The 24,557-nt window shown below is 43.2% G+C and overlaps 1 protein-coding gene across 7 annotated transcripts in view; it reads left to right on the top strand.

Annotated features, from left to right (window-relative positions):
- Window positions 1–24,557, top strand: part of MAPKAP1 (MAPK associated protein 1) — a 138,020-nt gene that overhangs the window by 71,084 nt on the left and 42,379 nt on the right. For 5 of the 7 annotated variants that reach the window (XM_019495313.2, XM_019495312.2, XM_059715755.1 and 2 more), the window contains 2 exons: window positions 2,987–3,163; window positions 13,320–13,429. In XM_019495313.2, coding sequence (XP_019350858.1) covers window positions 2,987–3,163; window positions 13,320–13,429 — 287 coding nt within the window. Of the gene's footprint in view, window positions 1–2,986; window positions 3,164–13,319; window positions 13,430–13,609; window positions 13,775–22,941; window positions 23,159–24,557 lie in introns of those variants that run through there. The other 2 variants (XM_059715756.1, XM_006275749.4) reach the window with 2 other exon arrangements.

Here is a 24,557-nt window from a genome sequence, read left to right as displayed (position 1 = left end):
GGGAGCTTTGGGAATGTCTTGTGCCTGCGTGGGCCTGCCACTTCTGTGATTTGGTCTCTCTCCGGTGTCTCGAGACGAGGAAGCCTAAACAGAGCTAGCAGCCCTGTGCCTGGCCTCTTGCGTGTGAACTTTGGCGTCCCTAATCCACCGGACTGTCCTGTGCTGACTAGTGATTCCACTTTCCAAAAGCCTGTGAAAATGAACTGGGGTACAGAGACTTTTAGATCCACACATTTCTTTTAGAATACTAAAAACTGACAATTCTGCATTCACAGCAGTAATGCCTTCTATTATTTTGATGATGAAATCAGAGTTTCAAGACTTTTCCATTTAAAGGGAAATTTTACTCTGTTGTCTTAGCCCAGTGCATGTGAATTTATACATGTAGCAAAAAATCTATAAATGTACCAACTGGATTTGTTTTTCCATAGTTTATGCATAGAGGTACTTCCTGAATGTAATGTACAGCTCCACTAATTAATTGCTAGAACCTGATCTATGTTGTTTTATCCCTTCAGATAGAAGATACTTTTTTTTTTCTAGAGATAAGAAATTTTTGCTTTTCTTTTTATTTTAATTAAAGATATAGGTTATGTGGACTATAAAGAGCATACTCTTACAATGTTTTACGTGGTTTTTTTTTTCTTAAATTGAGAGCCAGAATATGTGGGTGTCTCTTGTATTTGAGGGCATCTTAAATTTCAAGGCAGTCTGTCTCTCTTAGTATTAACATAAGCTTTTAACAAACATTAGAACAGTTGTGAAGCAGTAGTGTGTGCAGAGCAGGTTACATTTCTCAGTGTTAAGGTATGTGTTTCCATAACATTACATCTGAAAAAACCTCAAACTCAGTGCTGTCTCACTAGTATCTTCTTATTTTTCACAGACGGTAACATTTATTTCCTGTTTTAACACATATACCAGTAGGTGCAGCTCAGAAGAGCTCAGAGTCGACTGCACCTGTGTTATTTCTCAGAAGCCGTGTTCCCTGTTTGGGGAGACCTGGAGCACCTTCAGTTCATAAGACATGATCAACTTCGTATGCTTTCGGTATAGCAGGGCACATCCGGAGTGAGGATAGGGTTTAAGCTCTGCCAGTTTGGCACTTGAGGGTTTCTTTCTGATCATACTATGCACTTCCCCATGCATGTGTGCGTGCATCTCCCCCTAGCTTCAGTGGGAATTTTGCACATCCACCAGGTACAAAATAGATGTTTTAATGTTACTTCTAGAGCCACGGGTGTATGTTGCTTACATGTTGGGGGCATTTTGCCAGACACGTAGGTCCCAGCCCCAGGATTTGCGGTCAGGGTCCTGGAAAGAGCAGGGTCAGGCGGACCTCCAGGCTGGAGCGTGTCCTGCAATGGGATGATCTTTAAGTTGTTTTTAAAAGGGACACTGAGCGTGCAGAACCGTGTTACTGTGTGCTGCTGGAGATCCCGAGTAAAGTCCTCCTTAATGTCTAGATTGTTCTTGCATATATCCAAGTTCTGTGCCCGTCCTACCACGCATCCGTTTTTCTAAGTTTTACTGCTCTGTTCTTGAAGAAGTTAAAAATCGGTTCTACAATGATGCATCAAATTCTTCACAGCAGCCCAAGGGCTCATAACATTTTCTTTAACAGCATTGCAGGATTTACAAAATTTATGGTGACAAACATTGCTGGATTACTTTCTTGTTAGTCATTCATTTAACAAATTTACAGTTTAGATTAATATTAATATGTCATTATTACCTGTTTTGTATAATAAATATCTTAGTCGTGACTCTGTGCGTATAGATCACCTGGACCAAGCACTCTCAATAAGCACAGTCGCAACCAAAGGTTTGTGAATTAATTGAGAAAATTGCAAATCAGGTAGTCAGCGAAATAATTCATTGTCACATCCAATCAATAAACTTTGTAAATCAACTCATTTAATTCAAAAAATGATCTATATAGATCAAGCGACCAATTAAACAATTAGCATACACTTTGCAATTAATTAATTTAAGCATCAATCATGTAATTAAAACTCCAAATTTAAACTGCAGAGTTTAGAAACATACTGCCATGTGAACATTTAGGCTATATGTCATGCCTCTGGAACAAGTCAGAATGCTGGCAGATTTCTAATAAGAAAGGGTCCGGGTTTATAGCTGGGAAATGTAAACGTGAGCGCTTAGAGGTTCGCATAAGAACAGCTGACGTGCCGTTGTTATATTTTGTTTATGTAGAATTACATCTCTCCCGACTCTAGCATGTAGAAAGAAATCGGTTTTCCTTTTTCTCTCACAGCATGTGTCTGAGAACTTGGGCAGTATTTAGTCCCATGCAGCACTGCATAATCATTTTAACTGCTTTCATTGATTGGGCTGTGTAGGCGTTAAGAGATGTTTTTGTGACTTATTTTCCACCATAATAACTTTGGTTGTTGAACACATCTTTGACTTTCCGTGTACATATTTCCTAGTCGTTGCGCTGCTTACATATCTGAGTGCATGCTGCACCGTTTGAGCATACCCTGTTACAAAACAATGCGCTTTTTTCACACTTGTTAGAGCTAAGACTGAAGGAAATAGAAACTGCTCATTCAAATTTCACTGTAAAAATTAACTGTCGCATAATTAAACACATTTGCGCTGATGGGAAAAATATTGCTGCCATTTTGGCAAGTCTTAAAACTTTAATAGTGTTAGATATATTTTAATCACCGACTTGTCATTGTTTGCTTGCAAATCAGCTAATGATCGTATGAGACTGCTCTGCCTTGTTTGGAGGTTTTCTTTTCACCCTACTATCACATCATTACTTAAGCTGGAGAACCTAAGGCTTGAAACTGGGGATAAATGCGCCTAATCAGTGATTTCTAAAATATATTGATTTCTGCACCACAGGAGCCTGTTGGCTCATTGTCAGTGGCATTTAGCAACTGACACTGGGCCATAGAAGTTAGCTGGTGCTGGAGCTTCCCCTCGGGAATAATTCTGTCTTTGTTTGTTTCAGTGACAATGTCAGTGCCTACTGTCTCCATATTGCTGAAGATGATGGCGAGGTCGACACAGACTTTCCACCCCTGGATTCCAACGAGCCCATTCATAAGTTTGGCTTCAGCACTTTGGCACTGGTTGAAAAGTACTCGTCTCCCGGGCTGGCAGCAAAACAGTCGCTTTTTGTTCGAATGTGAGTATTGACACCAGCTTTCTAAATTATCTTCACATCTGGGCTTACAGTCTGCATCCCAGCACACACTTTCCCCTCCCTCCATTCTGCTCTTATGCATTCGATTTATCAGAACTCACGCCCTAGGTATATTTGAGATTTTTCATAAGTCATTTCTTTTGCACGTAAAATCTTGTATGGGCCATGTGAGCAGGAAATACAGTTTCCATTTTAAACTTGTCTCGTAAGTACTATAATACCTCTCTTTAATCCTAAAACTGGAATCTTTATGGTTCTAAAACTGCAGAAAATATACCGTGCTGCTTTGCACAGAAGTGTTGCCTGCTTCTGTTGCTGAGAAATACTTTGTGATTTGGGGGGGTTGTTTTTGTATTTTCCCCCAAATACCTACTGAGTTTGTAATCTTCAGTTCCTTTTGCTCACACCATTGTTTTGCAAAATTACTCTTTTAGCTGAAAGTCTAATATGCCTGGACTAGCAAATGAAATGAATGCACTCTTATGTAGAAGGTAGCTGTAGGAGAACCAGGCTTCTTGAGTCTTGGCAGTACTTCAGCTTTGGCTTAGCACCTAATGATGTAGTTAGCTCTACCTCTCTCATGTATGGCTTTTTGCTCCTTCCAGAAAGAAATCATTTAAAACAGTTACTTGGACCTGTGCATCTTTGGTGTAAATACCAGGTCAGTTACTACAACAACGTATTAGTTTTGCAAGCCAAAATATCTCTAGGTGTTTGGCCCATATAGACGTAAGTGCCAATGTACTGTAAGTATAATTTGTAGGAGTAAGTGCCAATATATTTTTCCTGAATATTGGAAGGATTTGTATCCTTTCGGCTCATGGAAAAGACCTATGCTTCTCAGCTGTAGGGTCGCTTCCAGTTTCGAGTGATCTTAATGGGGGAAAAAAAGAGATTTATTTTAGTTTTTGTACGTACTGTCGTGTGCCTATGAATATCCCATCCAAAGATTTTCTCAGGAATCCACCAGTTGTGAGCCAATACCCGTTTTCCAGGATGGATCCAAAGTCTCACTTGTCCGCAGCGTGTGCAACCAAAGTCTTCCTTGAGAAGCAGCTCGGTTTGCCTCCCTCTGGTACTTGGCTTTAATGGTAGAGGCAAACTGCCCTGGACTCCTAGTCAAGCCATTTTAATTTCTGCCATTACTGCAGGAGGGTGGAGTGAGAAGTCATAGTATTGTCAGACACTTGCCTCTAAAGAAGATTTCTACAAGTGGTGCTTGTGTTGCATAGTGGGGAGAGCAGCAATGTTTTTGGCTTCCCTCTCGCTGTCCCAGTCCGTACGTGATGCGTACAGGAGTAGACTTCTGAGCTCCCCGGGAAGCCAAGAAGAAGGCTGAGGTGTTCCCGAGACTGAAAAGATTGCATTATTTCATCTTGGCTCAGCTTCCCCACACTTGCACTTTTCCACAGGGTCAGGGTTTTAGAGAGGATATGGTCACCTTGAATGGTGACATTTAAAAAAAATAAAATCTCCTTTACTTATGTTTGTGTGTCTTTGCAAGAAGCTGAAGAGCAGCACCTCCAAACACACTTGGTGTTTCCCTCCCCTTCGTTCTGTGCACGTGTCTCCTACTCAGCTCTCTCCGGTCTCAGCTTTTCCACTCCTGATGTTAGCAGCTCCCTTGTGTGAGGCCTGGGGGATGTGTTGATGTTGGTGACAGGCAGAGAGGGGGAGATGTCACCGGGCCAGAAGTGCAACTGGCCACCTGCAAAACCCTGCTCGTAGCTGTCCGCAGAGCGCTGTGAAATGCAGGAATGAAACGGGGGCTGAGGGGTTTTTTGTCTTGTCACGTAGGTTAAGATTCCTTTTTACAATAGCAGCTACAAACTTCTCAGACTCGGATGTGTCTCTTGACGTTGGCAGTGTCCTTTTAAACAATAAAGTCTTCGTGACCTTTTAAAAATCTCAGTTTTTAAATTTGCATTACTTTGAAGTGCAGTATTATTCTAGCTCATGAAGTGTGAGAACATTAGAGTGCAGTGAAAGAAAAGCCAGTGCCGGTATGGGTGTAAATTAGCGAGCCATTTGCTTGAGTCTTGGAGAAGCAACTGTGTTTTTTCTTTTCATTCTGTCCTAATTGCAAACACTTCCATTGTCCATAGAAATGGAACATATGCAGTCTGCATAATTTAGTATTCGTAAATCTGACTTGATCTCTTTTTTGGCAACAGTTACTGTCTGGAGAGAAGAAAACCGTTTTCTTTGTTTCTGTTTAAAACAACAGAAATAATCAAATAAGACATAAATATGGAAGCCACTCATTGCCTACCTTAAAATGTAAAAGGTCAGATAAATCAAACATGTATATTTGCACTCTGTAATAAGCTTTGTACCTGCACAAATATGCTGCAAAATTCATGAGATTTCCTGGTGTCTTTCCAATTGAATTTTCAGAGAAGTGCAGTCTTCTGCTTCTGCCAGGTTGGAAATTGCTGGTTGAGTAAGCCAACATGTAGCAAATCAAAGGACCTGGGTCTCCCACTTGCAGGAAACCCAACGGAAAGGCAGGGTCTTTCTCTCCCAAGGTGGCACAATCCAAAATTAAGGGGATTTAAAACAGTGGTTATTTTAAGCAAACTAGACATAACACAAACATTAACATTGCTCAGCTTGTTTAAAATGGGAAATCAGGCCCGATTGCAACTTTAGGTTAAAATGTCTAATGAATTAATTTACAAATCTTGTCTTTTTTAAATGCCACCATCAAGAAGAGGATCTTTTCTTAACTTAAAAAAAATACTGAAATATAAGGCCTTGATGCTGCAGCAATGTTACTGGCCTTCTACGCAACTCTCTGCGCTCAGATGAGATGCTCTCAGCCTTTTCGGAGTCCAGGCACCCCCACTGCTTTGTTCAACGTGCGATGTCCCCAGTTGAGAGCCACCGTTGTGTTCAACTTAGCTCAGTGGTTCTCAGCCGGGTGCTCTTGCCACCAGGTAAGACTGCCGTGTGCCAGCTGCGGAGCCAGGTGCAGCCGCTTGCAGCCTCCCCTCCACCTGCCACGAGCAGCCTGGGCTCTGGGCAGGCCCCTGCCACCCATTGCCGTGCCCGGACGGCTCACAGCAGGCAGCAAGGAGGCTGCAAGTGGCTGCACCGGAGTCCTACTCCCCACTCCCCCTTTCCCCATCTCTTCTGTCTGCAAGGCAGGGGGTTGCCATACTGATTAATCACTTAAGTGTTGTAATTACAACAGGTTAAGTGGACATTTTTTTAAATCAATATTTATATCCCTAGTGCCCACAAGTGCTTGTAGTGTTGGAGCTCAAGTTTTATTTTTATTAAAATCAGTCTGTTACAATTTTTTTTCATTTCGGGACAAAATCATTTCAGTGTTAACTATTCAGGTGTTCAGGCTAGTGTTCCAGTAAAAGGCCCTAATTCTGCCTTTGGTGGCATGGGGACCACGAGTCTACCCAGATCTGTTGTAGCCGGATCTGTGTAGACTCGCACCGCGCTGCAGGGTGACCCCTCTTCAAGGCAAGATTTAAGGCACAGCTGCAAATGCAGCAAAATGGATGGGGAGAGCCAAGCATTTGGTCACCACTTATTCCATGCTTGGAGTATGTTTAAGCATTCCCTGTTTAAAAAAATGGGAAATTGCATCTGGCATCTCTGTTAGAACATGGACTGAGCAAAGACAAAACTGCCTTTCGGGATAAGATAATTCCCGGAAACGAAAAACAAGTTGTTTTGTAGCTCAGCAGGTCCAATCCGTTGCAAAAATTGTGAAGGTTGTATCGAGTAATGTTTCAGTAAACAAAAAGACTTTGTGTAATCGTTAATCTTGTGTTGTTGGCATGTGCATGGTAATGATTTGTGAAATTGCTTGCCCTTTCTGAGTAAACCGGTATTTAAAAAAAAAAAAAAGATTTAAATTAAAATTCTGTGCTAGTGGTTCCTGGGATCTAAAATTCTTCCATGTTCCCTAAATGTAGCCGCATAGTGTTTCTTACTGGTTTTGAGAGACCCTACATCTTCTTTTCCTTTGCTCTTATTCGACTCGTGCATGTAATCACATTTTTATGTTTTGTAGCTCATTCCCCTTATGTGCAAGGATCCCAGTTGCTGCTGTGTCAGGCTAGTGACTGGTAATGTTTATTAATAGTGTATCGCGGGTGAAAAAATTGACGCTTCTGAGAAGCTTCATGATGAAACGTGGCGTTTTATTTCAAGATCCTGCCCGTGCTGTATGTTGGATGCACTCGCGGATGTTATGCAGTTCACTGAGCTGACAGTTATGGGACCTCGCCTGGGACCCCGTTTCAGCAGGACATATTTGAACAGAAACAGTTTGCAAAACTTTATACACTTACACTCCTGCCAAGGCAAACTCTTAGCCACTTGAGTTTGTTACAAATACCCAGTGGCAGTGGTTGGAAGTAGCCCACAGTGTGTTTTATATTCTGAGCTGAATGTAAATGTCTTTGTGGTTATATAGAGTAGTAAATAATTGAGTTTGATTAGGGAGAGGGACCTCATTATCCCCCACCTGTGCCCAGCTGGTAGGGGAGGGTCGAAATGAAGCCATTAGCTGTCTCTCTTACTGGCATCTCAAAGAGCTCAAATACATCTGTGTCTTATTTTCTTTTCTGGCACAATCAGTCGAGCAAGCTAAGCAGGCATGACCGAATCTGGCAACTTCCAAGGACTCTGGCAAAGTTGCACAAGGAGAAGACGGAGGGCAGTCATTCTGGCTTCTAGCTGCCCATTAGCATAGCGAGTTATGTTTTTGGAAAATGTCTGTTGTGGAAAGGAGTGCTTTGTCCAATGTCAAACGCCGCGGTCTCGAACAATCCACTTTGATGTCGATTCTGATTTGTCAGGGTGAGTCAAACAAAGCGCTGCCTTCATGGAAACGCCAACTTTTAGCTGGTGAAGTAATACCTGAAAGCCTGACTTCAAATGAGCCAGAGTCGTTTAAAATAATCCTTTGCTCCCCTTTTAGGCTTTTTTTCTCTTGTTGGAAATGTTGCTATCACAAATAAATCTGCTGCAACTATAAAGGCATTTCTTTTAACTCGGCTTCCAGTTAGGTGAATCTTAGCATGTGGGTCCTTTAGCCTGTGTACGCTTTTTTATTTTGACACGGTGTTGAAATTGCTTTGCCCATTCTGGATTCATTTTTTCAAAGCCACGTTAGTTTGATATCTGGTGCATCCCTATTGGAAACTTGCAAATAATGTGAAGTCTTCTAGGATGCATTTATAAATGCAGCTGAGAGGCTTGAACTGTAGTTCTGTTCAGTCTATAGCAGCATTTCCCAGTAAGGCCTGTTGTTAGTCTTCATACGTGTGTGTGTGTGTAATCTGTAAAGTGCATTTTATCGTATACGTGCAATGCAAATATATGAAAATTAAGTACTGTAGCAACCAAGGCGATCAAACTCATAAGCACACAACAGTGACATGGGACTCACAAAGGCAAGATGGTTCAGATGCAGACCTGAAAGTGTGGGCTGACACAGTCACTCTGATTCGTGTCGTTGTGTAGTTTATTAAAAAAATTACCCAGCCTCAGTAAAGGACATCGTGTCAGCCGGGATTCTTAGCCTCAGCTTTGATTTCATGCGCTTCCAGTGGGAAAATCTTATTAGTCATTACCAGTCGTTTTCGACCGTGCCAGCAGTTTTCCGCAGAAAGCCTTAACTGCTCTGATTTCTACCTCGGAATAAAACAAGAGCTGCTTCCAGGATAGAGAGCCCGACCTGAGTTTGGAAAAGTTTGTGCCTTATGATCAGGATGGAAGACATTCCTCCTTTCCTAAAAGTTAATGTATTCACTGCAGCTGTCCCCAAGGATAAGAGACTGCACAAATCCCCTTGCCTTTCTCCCCAAAAAGCAGTCCGGGCTCTGAAGCTCTTGCCTTTCCTGTTGTTTTCATTTTCCTCTCCTGAACCTTGCCACCCTGGCTTCAGCACTAAGGCTGTAAAGGAAGATGGAAAGCCAAGTTACCTCAGAATGATCACTATCATTAACATTCACGGGTGGTTCACTTATCATTCCTGACTGCACAGACATGGCAGCCGTTATGAAACGTCCACAGGTGTAGCACGATGATACATATTACATTGTGCCACAATGGATTTATGTATTCTGTAACAAAAGAAAAGTGTAATGAAAAAATACAGAAGGTAATCCTTTATTCCTCCACTGCACAATTTATCAGTAATGCCTGTGGGTGATAAGTGCCAGGGATTTCCTTTGCTTGATTTAACCTTGTCACCCAGGTATGTTTTCGTAAAGTGACAGAAAAATGCAGGCTCAGAATGTCTTTTGGCTCCAAATTTTAAGAAATGCATTTAATTGATAGGATAGTATCTTTTCTCTTTCCGTTGTTTTCCAGCAGCTAGTGATAGATGCATTGGTTTAAAATGATGGTGTGACACAACAGTGGGTTAGGGGAAAATGTAAGTAGTTTATAATCTTAGTTAAACATATGCTAGGTGAGGTACAGCTTGACGTGAGGATGGTGGGTCTCGAGTGCCGGTGCAGGGAATGACTGAGAGCCTGGCAAGTAACCCTTGAAATGCATTTCCTACCTACCTGCACTGCACCGGTGGGAGGGGGGCGGCGTGGCTTGGTTTAATTTGCAGCCTTGGCGCGCCTCTCCATTGGGAGGAGCACCGGTGCGACCTGCCCTGAGCAAGCAGCGTTCCCGCTGCGTGCAGTGCCGGGGGACCGGGCCAGGAGATGCCATGCTGCTTCCCCACCAGCGCGTGGGAGACACAGCGTGACGCACTGGCCTTGCCCCGAGATGGCAGCACAGTCTCATTGGTCTGGTCCCAGAGCCACGCTCGGCGTCCCTGTGTGGGTTTCCTGTGCGCCAAAGGGCCCTTATTGAGGGTCTGCTGTGTGTTGTCGGAGAAAGGCAACGTTGCACACTTTATTGAAGTAAAACAAAGCAAGAAAGTACTAGCGACCTGAACTCTGATTGACATTTCAAACGCTTTTGGCCTTATTCCATAGCAAATATGCAAAAGTTTACAAATGGGGGGTGCACTTTACATTTCATTGCTCTTGCCAAAGTTTCACTTACTGAATAGCTCACTAAATATAGTAAAATATAGAGGTTTTTCTTATTTTGCTTTGATCAGTAAAATAAACTTTTAAAGATTGTTCTGGGATGGGATCCAGCTTCTGAGGCAAAGAACGGCTGTGGCTGAGCCGTGATTTAGTAATAGGGTGTTCAGCAACATCAGTCTGACAGTTCTCAGGCCAGCCGCTCCAGAGGAAGGACTGACCCGCTTGGGAAGGGTTGACAACAGCTTTTGCTTTTTAACACTTAGGGCGTGGAGAAGGCGAGGGCAGTTTTCCATTGTGGGGGTTCCAGGGGTGCCTCGGTGCGCGCAAACCCAAACGAGGCCGTCCGCGTTCAGCTGCTGTTGTTTGCTTCTCTCCCAGCAGGCAGCCTGGCTCGTCCCGACGCCGCGCTGAAGGCCTCACTTGGCTCACACGAAGAATGTTTTTGCGTCTGCCGTCTCTGATATTCCTTGTCTGTTTGGCCCCGGGGATGGTTTCTGGTTCTTCTTCTGACCTTTTTTTTCCTCCGTGTTGTCTTATGTTTTGGTTGGAGTTTTGCTTGACAATTTTCTGCCATGTAAAGTACCTGAAGGTAGCAGGCCCCTCCTTAGAGAAAGAGCATTTGTCTGTTAGGGTGACATGGCCATTGGCTTTGGATTGAAAAGCTCTGCAAATTCAGTCGATAGCTCCTCAGCAACGTACTGCAGATGATTTAGATCTGGAAATAAAACCGTGATCCTGGTGTTACAGCTGTAGATTTTGCAACATACGCTAATAAGCGGTATAGCGTTACCTGCCCCAACCCTGCAAAATCAAGAGTAGGCAGAAGAAACCTTTAAGGAAGTTGCAGAATTTAACCAGTCTAGATGACTGGGCAGCATGCTGGCAGACTCGTGCCAAGTAATGTATATTGAAAGGAATAACCTCAATTCCTCGTACATATTATAGCCTTCTAAATTACTTGTAGCAATTTAGAAAAAAAGACCTGGTCATCCTTGAGGACGGTTGAAAGAAAGCCCTGCTCCGTGTATGGCAGCAGTCAGGAATTCAAACAAAATGCTAGGCTATTATAATGATGAGCATTTTTATAAAGCCATTAGAGAAATCAGCACTGCTCTTTCCTCTTGCAGAGCGTGTTCAGACCTGATCGTTCTGTCTCAGAAAGGAGCAGTGGCAATAGAAGGGGAACAGAAAAATTAAGAGGCATATAAAGAGGATAAATGGGAAAGATTGGGAATGTTTAGAGAGTGATCTGACAGCTGTATAAAATAACAAAGGGTAGAGAAAAAGTAAATTGCTGATTCTATTTAAGGTGTTTCGTAATGTAAGAATAGGGAGAAGGGGCAATGAAATGGGAAGCAGCTAGTTTAAAACTGATGAAAAGGAAATGATTTTACACAATACACAATTAACTTGCAGAGCTCGCCGGGCAGGGCATCACGGAGACCAAGAACCCGGGAGGTTTTGCAACAAAAGTAGACCTTTTATGTAGGCAATAAAAACACTCATGCCAGCAATTTTTAATTGTATCCGTTGTACAAGAGGTGCCGCAGGGCATAAGCCAACTAATAACTTACCTTGATTCAGGAAAAAACTTCTTCCCTGTACAGGTTATTCTGTAATGAGCCAGTTGCCACTGTCAGAGCAGGGGCTGGCCCTGCAATCCAGGCCGCCATGTCAGTTTGTAAGTAATGGCTATATTTCCCACTCCGTACAAGTAGGGCCATGTGGAAAAGGAGGCAAGGTCTTGGCTAATTCCTATGTTTGCTGGAAGAGCAGTGTGTGCGGCTTCCAGACCCCAGAAACCATCTCACTACAGACTGGAGCACACGCAGACCCTTGTCTCTGACGTCAGCAGTGCTGATGGCCGTAAGGTGGGAGAGGGTGCTAGTTCTCAGCGACTCTTTTGGGCCGTTTCCCTGCCTGGCATCGGGTGGCTGTGATGATCTGAATTAAACTTTGTCTTTGCAGAGTTGCGGTGTCTTTCCACAGTATTAATTTGGTCCCAGTTATAATAATGTGTGTTGTTTGGATCGCTGTTGACTGCCAGTTAGTTTTAAAAATATACCAGTTCTGATGTTCACGTACATTTGTTTCCTGATTAGAATACTGATAGCGAGGTAGAAAGCTCCTCCTCCTGCCGAAATTGCTTTGTGAAGCATAATTTCCTCTACACACTGCAAGTGTTTCCCTGTGGGTGCCCAGCAGCTCTCAGATTTCCTTGGTAACTGTCTGCAGTGACACCTACCGACACGAGCAGAGATTGGCTGCACGGGCCGAGGGGCCGAATTCACTGCCTTCTCCACCAGACGCCTCTCGCTGCATCCTCATCTCCTCTGCTTCACCAGCGAGGCCACCTGCCGCCCCTCGCTGCCTGTTTCTTCCCTAACCACTTCCAGGATAGTTTCCCTATTTCCTCCGTGTCTGCAATGTCTTTCTCAGGATACGGCCAGCGCGGCTACCCCTTCTTCATAAAAATCCCTCATCTGGATCCATGCTGCACTGTTCACAAGAAACGAGTCAGCAAAGACGTGCACACATGCACACATATGACAGATATATACATACATACACAGATATACATGTGTGTGTGTAAAATAGATACACCCCCCCTCCCCGGTGTGTGCGTATATGCACGTATAAAGCAGTCCTGGGCACTAAGTTATGTGTAAACCCTTTCCCGTTCTCCTCCAGCCCTCCGTACCGTTTTGTTACACTTGCCATTGCATCCTGCTCAGTATTGCAAGCTGCTTGTGGGTAGGGGCCTTGTCTCCTGGTTTGCTCTCCGAGTCACCTACGCGCGTGTAAGACTGAGTCATAAAGGAGCTGGTACGGACGCTTGCTTGGTTTCCTTCTTAATGACAAACAAACTGTTCCGAAATGCAGCTGAGCTGTCGGGGGAACCTGCGCACCCTGAGCCTTGGCCCTTTCCTCTGCGGGGGCCCACCTTCTCAGCAGAGCTTGTGTAGCTTCTCTTGTGCTGATGTGTCTGCTCCTTGGTTCAGTTGTGCTTTGTCCAAGTAGTGCTTTGCTTGAAACGATTAAGTACAGTGAGGATTACAGTAAGATGCCCTGTAGCAACCGTTTTTTAATAACATGGTGTGTGTGTCTTGCAGAAATGCTGCTCATGGATTCTCACTTATTCAGGTGGACAGTATGAAGGTCACCATGAAGGATATCTTACAAAAGGCCTTAAAGCGGAGGAAGGGCTCGCAGAGGGGCTCAGGTGGGTCACAGCGATGCTCTCTGTAAAAAGGAGCTTTTCCATAAATACCGTTTTTAACTTAAACCTGTTTTAGCGACTGTCATAAAAAATGCTAATTTTTTCCAGTGGGTGTTGTGATTTTCAGTACGGTGCCAAAGCTGCTCTGCACGTACAGCAAAAGCAACCTTTTCTCTGTTTCAGGTGCTAGAGGAGAACTCAGACAGTGAGTGAGGAAGCTACATAATATCTGCTGCAAGCAGCCTTTTAGTGACTATCAGGAGTGTTCGTTTTCCTGACAAAACCACTCGCCGCAAAGACTAGCCAGTCAGTCTAAAACGAGCTAGAATCACGATCAGACGCTTGCTTGTAAGACTTTGTACATTTTTAATTTGTCAGAATACAGTATTTAGTATGATTTAAAACAGCTTTGAAAGCAAATTATACTTGGGTTGCAGCATTAAAAAAAAAAATCACTTTCTCCAATGTGGTCAAGTACTGGTGCCCTTACAAATAGTTTAGATATATGGACATTAAACAAAAAGAAAATATGCAATGCTTTTTTTTAATTTCTCAAAAGAGGGTTTTTCCTGGCTCTGTGTGTGTGTGTGTGTGTGTGTGTGTGTGTGTGTGTGTATATATATATATATATATACACATACATACATACACACACACACATACATACATACATGTATAGGTGTATGTATTAGTAGATCTATTTTAAAAGTACAAGGCTTAGAAATCTTCCCAGCAACAAGAAATAATTATTGTGAGAAATTGCACTGAGTCTTGTCACGCCACAAAGAACTTTAATATAAACCTATCTATAGACTAGGTAGAGATAAGCATCTTGTCTTTGTAAATGAATGAAACCTCCTTATATATCCTTAGTTTTAACTATGTGAAAAGAAAATAAACCCTGTTGTGTTTAGAAAAAGTAGTTCAGTGCCATTTTTTAAACGAGTATATAATCTGTCATGGATTTAATTAGCTATCTTCAGATGAAAGCTGAAGTTTTAATAAAAGTTAGAAGAGATAACACAGTGAAGGACACGGATGAGCTGTCTCAAGGCCATATTCCAAGGGAACGATAAGAGCTGTAAAAAATGGCAGAGGAGAGCAATTGAATGAAGCAATGAAAATCTGATTCTCGTAAAAAAAAAAAAAAAAAGGGAAAAAAAAAGGGGAAAAAAAGGAGAGAGAGAGAGAGAGAGAGATGCTGGTAGGGGCGGTTGTAGATGAGACCTGCTAGCGTCTGCAAGCAATTTGGCTGCTTGCCAGAAGTCATTGTTCACCCTCGGCTGTGGCGGCTCGGTCCAGATGTGCCAACTGCACGTTTCGGCTTTTGCCAGCTGACTGCGCCGTTTGATAACCAGCTCTCTGGATGCCCATCACTGGCCGCAGAGATAGAATTAAATGATGATGATCTTCCCACAAGTTGGGAGAGGAAACAATGCATATAAATCTTGATTTCATCTCAGCGTGAGAAGTCTTTATCCATCATCACTCATAATGAACAAGTCGTTAGCTGCGATGAATGGTGTTCTGTTTTTTTCAAACACCTCTTTTGTTCACTTTTTGGGTGACTTTTATATATTTCCTGGGGGTCAAATATCTCTCCTCGTAGGGGGATGGCTAAAGGGTTCACTTAGCTGAATCTTTAAACTCCTCTCCTCCCTGGTGTAACAAAAGCTGCTCTTTTGTCTATTTGAAATCCGTTGTTGCTTTAGTTCTGCTGCTTATGTTCAGTGGTTGTACAAAGGGAATTAAATAGGTCAGGCTGATTTCTCTTCAGCAAAGCACCCTGCCTTGATATACCTGTACATAAATTGTTGTGAGCGCTTGTTGTAAGATGGTGCTGCAACAGAGATAGTAAACCTGTATTTAAACTTATCTGTATTTAAACTAAATGTATTTTGTTTTTCTATATTAATTCTGTCCGTGTAACCTTCCACCCTTTGAAAAGGGCTCATCATCCAGTGCATAATATATATTGCCTAACCTGACAATATTAGGTCTTATTCTGGAAATATTTGTCCATGTTCTTAATTTCCAGCATGTAAAACATTTCATTGAAGTCAGTTGCGTGGCTCACATTCCTAAAGTTAGGTGCATGCGTAAATATTTCCAGAACCGGGGCCTCAGAGCGGAGGCCCCACGAGTCAGATGCAGATCTCAGTGAGTAAATGAAATTATTTATTTTTGATTTATTCTTAAGAAAAAGAAGTAAAAAACCCCCATCCTAGTGATGGTTTATCCTACCCTACAGTTTCTTCACCAAAGGATCTTCTCAAATATTTTAATACGTATACATATGCTAAATAATAAATTGCACTTATTTTTGTTAAATACCATTATTTTGCTTCCACTCCTGGAAATGCTACAACTCTTTGGCCAACACATTTCTCTTAATCTTGCCTATCATCTTTAAAACAGCCTCGTAATGCAGAATCACGGCTGTCTGCTTAGGAGCCACTTGCTTGCAGTGCCCTCTGGATCAGAAACGAGCCATTGGCGGTCCCCTGTATCGCGGGTGGCAGAAAGGACAGAGCACAAGAAAGACGAAGGGACAGTAGGGCTCGACTGCCACCCCACTGGGAGTGGATTGACTAGTGCTGAAATACAAAAAGATTTCGAACTTGCTCGTCCTCTCGCACGAGGTTTTTCAGCTTCAGAGTAAACGCACAGGATCACAGACAAGGAGGGTTGAAGTGACCTCAGGCGGTCCCACCTAGTCCAACCCCTGCTCAAAGCAGGGCCGTCCCCAGCTGTACATCTCTGACCTGCATTTCATACATTCAGAGATGCTCAAAATAAATAGAATTTGAGTTCATAACCTCCTAGCACAGTAAGGGCCTGTATCTGTGTATTTTTCTTTCACGGTAGATAACGATGCCATTTTGCAGTCAACAGTGGTGGTAGAATTTAATTTATGAAAACAAAATTTCCTTTGATTCAACAAGCATTGCTTTTCAGTTAACTTTTGTAGATTTTTAAAATGTTATTTGTGGGTTTTTTTAAATATTACCTTCAAAATAGATGGCAAGGGTTGGCTTGCTGTATTTGGGATTATTTCAGAAAACTGATATTCCATGTGAACTTTTCCGTCTTCTATTTGCGTACAAAGCAATCTGAATGGAACAACGGATCTGCTTATTGCTAAGGTTCAGTTTATTCTTTAACAACTTATAATTTTTTTTTTACCTTCCATCTCGTTATTCTCCTGAGCGACGTGTTAAATTGGTTCGTTTGGGAAGATGTAGAAAGTTAGGTTGGTTGTTCTGGGTGAGAAAAGTGCTGCATGTTTGTCATGTGACCAGGCAGGGAAATTCCATCGGCAGAAGTAAGTACCGCCCCAGGCTAATTTTCCATAATTATTTCATTTTGATTGGTAATTGAGAATCCTTTCATTTCCCACGTCGTGGGGGTATTCTTGGACTTTACCTAGTTACAGATACTAGTCAGGAAGGTTTTAGAGGTCCAAGGCGTTAGTTCATCAGAATCTATCTACCTAGGTCACCTATGTGAATCAGTGACCTTCTGAACATCTCTATTTTTTACTTGTGTTTAAAAATGCCATTACCAACCTTGTCGCCACCAACCTTTACCGACCTCCTGACGCATGAGGTTGGTAATGACAGAAGGAGTTTGTAGTGACAAATGGTGGCTCAGATTTCAGCTTTATGAAAGTTCTTTTTTAATATATACACTGATGTTAACACAGAAGTATGCCAGATGAATTGCATCTGTAGAAATGTTGTTATGAGCCACACTTATTTCAGATTACATTTGTTAATAAAACTAAAGCTGAATAAGACTTTGTCCTGAAATTTAGTTGAGCTATGTTAATGTATGGAAGTATAGATCAAGAAATAGATATGCAAGTAGGTAATGAACCTCTTTCCATGGAAAGTACCATGAAAGAAATGGAAAGCACATTTTAATTATATTGCAATGGATCCTTCTAAAATCTGTCATTCACCAAAACGTAGTCACAACAATATTTGAGTGAAAAGATAGACTATTGTCACTACACAGTAGTTTCTCTAAAGTCTTTTATAAGCACCCTTAAAAAGGCTGTAGGTAGGTAGCCTTTTCAAATCATGGGATTGCTCCTGACCACAGTAAAACTGGCAAAAACACATACCTTGAACTCATTTTATGGGTTTACTTTTAAAAGAGCAAAACAAACCCTGCTATTAGCTTATTATGCTTTATTTTATGGCCCCTGCAAGAGTGTTAAACATTTGACTAGGCACAAAGCAAAAGTCAGGTCTCTCCCTCCGAGTGTGCAGTCTCACAAGAGTGCACATTTTTGTCTTTCTGAATGAATGTAATGACAAGGTCATAATTAACCACAAAACTAAAGCCAAGTAATTCAAAATTAGGACTTAAACTGTGCCCCTTCTAATGATTCACCACCCAAGCATGCCCGTCTCCCATTTCATCCTGGCAGGCTGTTCTGAGACCGGCTGGTGAAGACGTTTGTGTACTACAGAGCCCCCAGTCGGATTTCCTTCCTAACTACTGAAGAGTCATGGGAGCATACAGATAAAAGAGCAGAGAGTGTAGGAATTGAAACAGCCACCCGACCATGTGGATAGGGAGAGTTGTTCTATTTGTACCTTCAGCTTGCACAGCTCGTCCTCCAAATTCAATTGCACTCGGTTGCCGTTGGGTTTTGGGAAGAAGCTTTGCCTAGCGGCACGTTTCCCCATCGCTGCTTCCTCTGGGGTTGCCCACACCTTTCTTCGGGGCAGCTGGCACAGGACATTGGGACAGAAGGACCTCAGTCTGGCTGGGGGTGGTAACTCCTCTGTCTGAGGTATCCAGACTGGGTCCCTACTCTGCCTTACAGACTGGGCAGTCTGGCTCTCCTTACCAAGCTGAACATGGGAAGTGTTGCAGGGAACGTGTCCAGAGCTGTGGAAAACTCCTGTTGTTCCCTGTGCCTCTGGCTGCTGCCATCATTTCCTGATGCAGTGCAAGCCATCAGGCTGATCATGTGGCTGCTTCTGGTTCTGTTTTTTCATGTTTAAATACATTTTCAAACCCATATATTATATGTATTGTGGCTTCGCTATGTGGGTTCAGGTGGTTAGGAGCCTCGTTCCGTTCCTTCGTAGTCTTCCTTTCCGAGGTAAGTTGTTACGTAATTTGTGCCTTGAAGGTGCACGCTCAATTAGTAACCGTTCGTTCTGGAATGGATTAGACGAGGGGTAAAATAACCCCGAGTGTGTTGTAGGTGGGAACAGTCCCCCAGGCTATTTCTCAAAGGAGAGCTGTCTAGGGAAGTGCGAGTGGTGGCACGCCAGGCTCAGGTCCACAAAGGCTAGCAGTAGGGGTTCATGGGAAGACCAGATCATTTTTTGCCACATGCCCAAAAATGAACTGGAAGAAGCTCGTGTGAATGTGAGCAAGTTGGGGGGAAGCCTGTAAGACACAGTGCCACATAGCTGAGGAGATAAATCTGTAGAAGAAACTGTTGAGGCAGATGTTTAATTAGCTGAAGTCAGGCTGGATAAATCAGGGTCGGAACTGCCTATGCAGATATGTTAGTTTGCCTGGCTTCATTATCCTTAAACCTAACTGTTCTCTTAGCTTAGTGAAGAAGAATCAAACGCAGTCACATAACCTTGCTCTTACTGTAATGGATTCCCTGATGTACACTCATAAAATAGAAAATGTAATTGATGTTTTCTTATGGTAATGAAAAATAACTGAGCAGAATGCTTTATCTTCAGTGTGTTTAACCTATCGCGTGCTCGGCAGCATGCACTGCGAACGCGTACTTCGCGTGAGGTGGTGTGCAGCAAGCTTCCGACGGAGGTCGGCTAACCCAGAGCCGGTCCACCTTGAGGAGTATTAGCAAAGCCCCCCTACATCAGCAACCTGCACCCCCATCCCTGTCTCCTCTCCCAAACGGGAGGAAAATCGGGCAGATTGGATCAGATTCTCCTAATTCTTTATATTCCTTTGCAGTCTTCCCAACAAGGGTCCCAATAGCAGGGAAAAGAGAAAAGCTGAAGACTCCACTAGGTTCAGTAGGGACTTCATTATCTATCTCTAATTTACCTGGGCAGTGCTTGGATACCATGACAATGGCAGTATGGGAAATCCCAGTGTGCGCAGGTACTTCCAGGATAGTTGTGTATGTATCTTCTAGATCCAGAGTTCCTGGAAAGCAGCTTCCAGAAAACATGCGCTTTCTAGCACTTAATGGATTAAGGCTCAGTCTGTGATTAAAGCAGTTCACTGACTCTCGCTGCCTTTTGCCAGGATGAAATAGAATCACTTGTTTAAAACCACGGCCATGATGGCTTCCTGTTCCTCCTGAATATGGCTCTGTTACAGTGGTTGGCAAAGGCATCTGTCAGTTTGGATATGCATAATAAGAGAGTTGTGAGGCTTGAAAAGTGCTCAGCGTTGGCATAATTGTACTCGCTGAAGTGTAACCACTGACTTCAGATAGAAGCAGGAGGAGGCCAACACTGGCAGCGTTTGAAAATCCCACCCCAAGATCCTCCAAAGAAAAGGCTGGAAGAAATGCAGGTGATCAGCATGTCATACAAATACACCCGTCTCTGAGCAGCGACTGGTTACCAGAACTCAGCGTGGCGCTCCGTAGCACTGCCGCTCATTTCTGTTGCCCTTACTTGAACCCTGCTCCAGGCACGCTGGCCCAGTGATTTTTGCCTTGGAGTAGGTGCGTGTTGGACCGCAGGTAGTTGTTCCAGAGTGCAGTGGAGAGGCACCTCTGCTCCAAGACCAGAGTGCTGCTGCTGTGACTGTCCTGTAGCGTTCCAGCCCACACTTTCCATTAGACAAATGGATCTTATCAGTCTTTTAACATTTGGACTAAAGCCCATCTCCAGAGTTTTTGTATAAAATAGGCTTGCTGTGTTCAGAGCACAAGAAAAGGGATGGCGCTGTCCCCTGACACCTGGATGCCATGGTAATGGCCCCATAAGGGGCGTGCAGGTACAGGGGGATGTTATGTTGGTTCTGCTGGTGTTTGCAGAATACACGTCCAGGTGAGCTCTCGTGCAGCTCAAAGTGCAACCTGCTATTTGATATCCTTACTAAGTGATGGCATGAGTAGGGCGGAGAGACTTCAGGTGCTGCCCTGCCCTGCCTTCTGCCTGACTTCAAACTAACACAGCTTCCCATCAAAGGCAGGGGTGGCCAACTCGCAGCACACATGCCACAAGTGGCTTGGGCAACCTCTGCATGTGGCGCACAGCAGACCAGGGAGGGGACAGGCAATACAGTGGCAGATAGGGCAGGGAACAGAAAGCAGAGCAGCAGATTGGGCACAGAAAGAGGATCAGAGTGGCACTCCAGGAAGGTGGGGCTAATTTTGTGGCATGCCTGCCAAAAAGATTGCCCCCCTCCACAGGCTAGGTGCTAGTACAAACTCCATAATGTGCTGCTATGTAGGTACTTTACCATCCAGGAAGTCATTGTGTGGAAGTCAGCAGAGCCCTTACTTACTAAATATGAGCAGATGGATATGTAAAACGAATGATCTCTTAGTCCTCACTACAAAGCACCCAGGTGCTGAGAGGTGCCCAGTCTCCATAACTGGGAAATCTCGCCCGCTGGGCTGCAGGTTGTGACGAGGCAGCTGAACCGCTGTGGAGGCCGTCGGAGGATCTCTGAGGTCCCATCTTACACTGCAACACTTCCTGGGTGGCGTGGGCAAGCTTTTTGTCTCATCTTCACAAACAGTTAAACCACTGGAAGACTAGGTTGGGTGGGAGGATGATCGCTGTCTGCAGGAGTGCATTTTAAAGAGGTTTATGAATAGTTTTACTGCATCCAATAATTTAGCAGATGGTAGCAACTTTGTATACTTTTGTCCTGAGCCAAATTTGCACTGGTAAAATAATTGACACTGTTTCCATGCCCGTTTCATTGAGCTTTCTGGTTCAAACTCAAAATCAGGTTTGTAGCCTTGCAAGGCCTGAGATGGTTGTTTTGGTACGTCGTCCTTCTCTTACCATGTCATCCACCCATTGCATGCTCCAAGTCTAGGGTATAAGGTCTGGAGCAGTTGGCTGCCTTTTTTCTGTTGCATGGCGAAAGAGCCTGTCTGGATGGGATCCTGATAGGGCTCTCGGAGCTGCTGCTGCATAACTGATAAGGCAAAGACATTGTATGAACAAGGGTTTATTTTCAAATAAATGACTCGCCTTAAGCTCTGACACCAACGTAAGAAAAAGTTACTTCCTTTGAAGCAGTAAAATCACTTCTTAAGTTTGATCATTGTTATAATTGTTGCTAAAAAGCAAACACCAAACTGAACTATGTGAAATGGTGCAGCACGAGCATCATTCTCTCCTGATCCTCGCTGTGCTCTGCTGGCCTGGCACTTACGAAGTGAGCAGCCGTGTCTGATTAACTTTGTCTGATTTTAAGTAGAAAGTCTTTGCAAGATGAGCATGCTACTGATTGTTATTTAATAGCTGCTTCAAACTGTAAACATCCCATAACCAGAAATACTCCATCCTTTTAAGACCAAAATGCTATACAAGTTTAATTATTATAAACAGTGTCTTCTGCCAACATTTCATAGACATGACTTGGATTTTCCATGGGTTAGAGTAAGAGTGATTAACCGAGTATTCTGTTCAGCTTGGAAAAAGACTAATGCCTTTTTACATAAATGAAAACAGCTGCTCTAAAATAACTTTATGGTCCCTAACAGCTGTCCGCCGTGGGGTTTTACATTCCTTAAAATGTGTAAAGTGACCAAAAGTAGTCTACAAAGTAATCGCACTAATGTGGATAAGTGTATCATCTCACTACTACAGGAAGCTGTATAATAAGTGAAAATAAAACAGGAAACTGGGATAGAACATAAAAATCAAACTCACCATATCATATTTTAGTTCCCGTGATAGAAGTAAGGGACTTGTAGAGCAAAGGTCTCTTTAAATCATCGACTCCTTTCCCAAGCTAAGTCAGGGTTGTTCTGTATAGTGTATTCAAGTCCTGCATGTTTTATTTAAGAGAGCTTACTAGTCTGTATTTTAGTTTCCTTTCAAAAACAGGCATCCATTCACCTTTTAAAACTGCAAACATTTGTGAAAAAGAGAATCCTGAGAGAAGTGATGTTCGTGCTTTCTTTAAAAGGAAAATAAAGTACAACATTCAGGTGGCTGAATTATCCATAAATGTGAACAGATTTTCAGTGATTTCTCACCTGGCAATTTTAATACCAGTTTGAAGGCACCACATCACTTCTCAGGCCTGCCCCTGCGAGTGCGCGCGTGCAAGCACAGTTCACAAGATAGACAAAGACCCGAACACCAAAGCACTGCTTGTATTCAGAGCTACTCACTATTGTTCAGCATCCTCCAGGCTCCAGAGGGATGGCTGGGATGCTGTTTATTTAAAATGGAAAATTTTAATTCAAGCCTGTCTTATGATTGTCCAATTTCTTGGAGTATTTCACCTGTTACGTTTGTCGATACCCACTCCTGATGCTTGCTGACATCGCCAGCGCCTCTTGTCCCTTCTTCCCTCAGATACTAAAGAGAAGTGGCATGCTCAGAAGTGCTGCAAAGGGGCAGAACAATTCAGTGTCACTGAAGTCTGAGGAGGAGAGAAAGCAGATCAAGGGGCAGAGAAGAGAGTGGCTGGAGAGAGAAGGAAGGTAGTTGTGTGTAACCTGCAGCCCACACTAGAGCAGCAATCTGTACTGGAATTTCCACTTCACTTAAAGGCTACTAAATGGCTGTGGAGGTAATGTTAAATTTTGTATTTAAAAGAAGGATTCAATCTCTCTTATCTACCTTGTGCTCTCCAAAATTGGATCTTAGTCTGAGCAGTCATTTTCTGAGCATTTATAAGGAAGTCCTAATTTCAAGAAATGTTAAACCCTGTGGGCACATCTACACATGTTTTAATGCGCAGTAGACTATTTTACTGAACATTAAAGTCTCATGTAAAAAACCATGACATCTTGCTAGTTTGCAGTACAATAGTCTACTGTGCATTAAGTGTCACTAAAAAGGTACAAATGAGCTGTGCGTTAGCACAGCCTAACGCACATTTAATACTTCACGTTGGAGGTACTAACTTTAATGTGCATTAAAAAAAGGTGCATTAATGCACATGTAGATGCGCCCAGTGTCACTTGCTCTTGCCCCTAGGGTTTCAACAGTAGAATAACAGACGTTTCCAACTTCCCCTGCTGATAATCTTGCTGGACTCTTGTGCACTGATTACATGTGAATAGTTTAGTTGAGCATTAACATTAATTCTTCCTGTTGCTCTTCATAAGCAAATGTTTCTCCTCCAGCAGAGGCTGAAGGATGCCGTTCTACAGCTCAGTTCCTCAAAAAGCAGCTTTCTTTTAATTGTCTGTCTTCTCCCATCCTTCTCAAAGAGTGGCCATATTTAGAAGAGTATCTCTCTTGTCTTGCTCTCAACGACACTCAAAATCTCTACCTGCTCACAGCATAAGGGGGGTCACCTTCTCCCCTGAGGGGGGCTGTGGCTTTAGTCCAGAAGAGAGCGATGGCTGGTAGTGGCCACTTTGAAAGAGGGTAATTGTTTGTGACACATAAACCTTCTCTTACAAAAAAAAATGTCAACTGAATGACCAGTAATCCTAAATATCTTTTCAAAACCTGCCTTTTGCACCTGATCAACAGGCAGGTCTGGAAAGAGGGAGGATCGCAAGCTTAGGGGAGCATAAGGGGTGGCAGGTGAGGAGGAAATTAATTCATAAGTTATTTCATAGATGTTAATGTCAGGAAAAGATCAGGCCAGAAAATGAAATGTTGGCAGGACTGAACCGAGTAACTTGTGTGTGATATGGTGAGGTGAAGAGGCAGCAAGAATTTGTGAGGAAGAGGTAAAGGGGAAATGGTGGGAAGCAGGGGAGGAAGGGAGAATTTGGAGGGGATACCATGCAGAACACAGATGGGATCAAGGTGCGCGAGCCGTTCGATTGGACTGACTTTTAAAGAGAGGTGGCATACTTCTCATGTCTGCTCGTTGTGCGACTCAGGACATATTTCCGCTGAAAAGAAACGTGAAGAATAACCAGAAAAAATTGTTGTTCATCTCCCTCTTCCCTCCCTTTCTTCCCCATATGCAAACACAGATTGTGCACAAGGGTTTAGCCAGTCTTACT

This window comes from Alligator mississippiensis, chromosome 12, assembly GCF_030867095.1.
Source record: "Alligator mississippiensis isolate rAllMis1 chromosome 12, rAllMis1, whole genome shotgun sequence".
In the NCBI taxonomy this organism is placed as follows: domain Eukaryota; kingdom Metazoa; phylum Chordata; order Crocodylia; family Alligatoridae; genus Alligator; species Alligator mississippiensis.
This window is presented reverse-complemented; position numbering and strand designations above follow the sequence as displayed.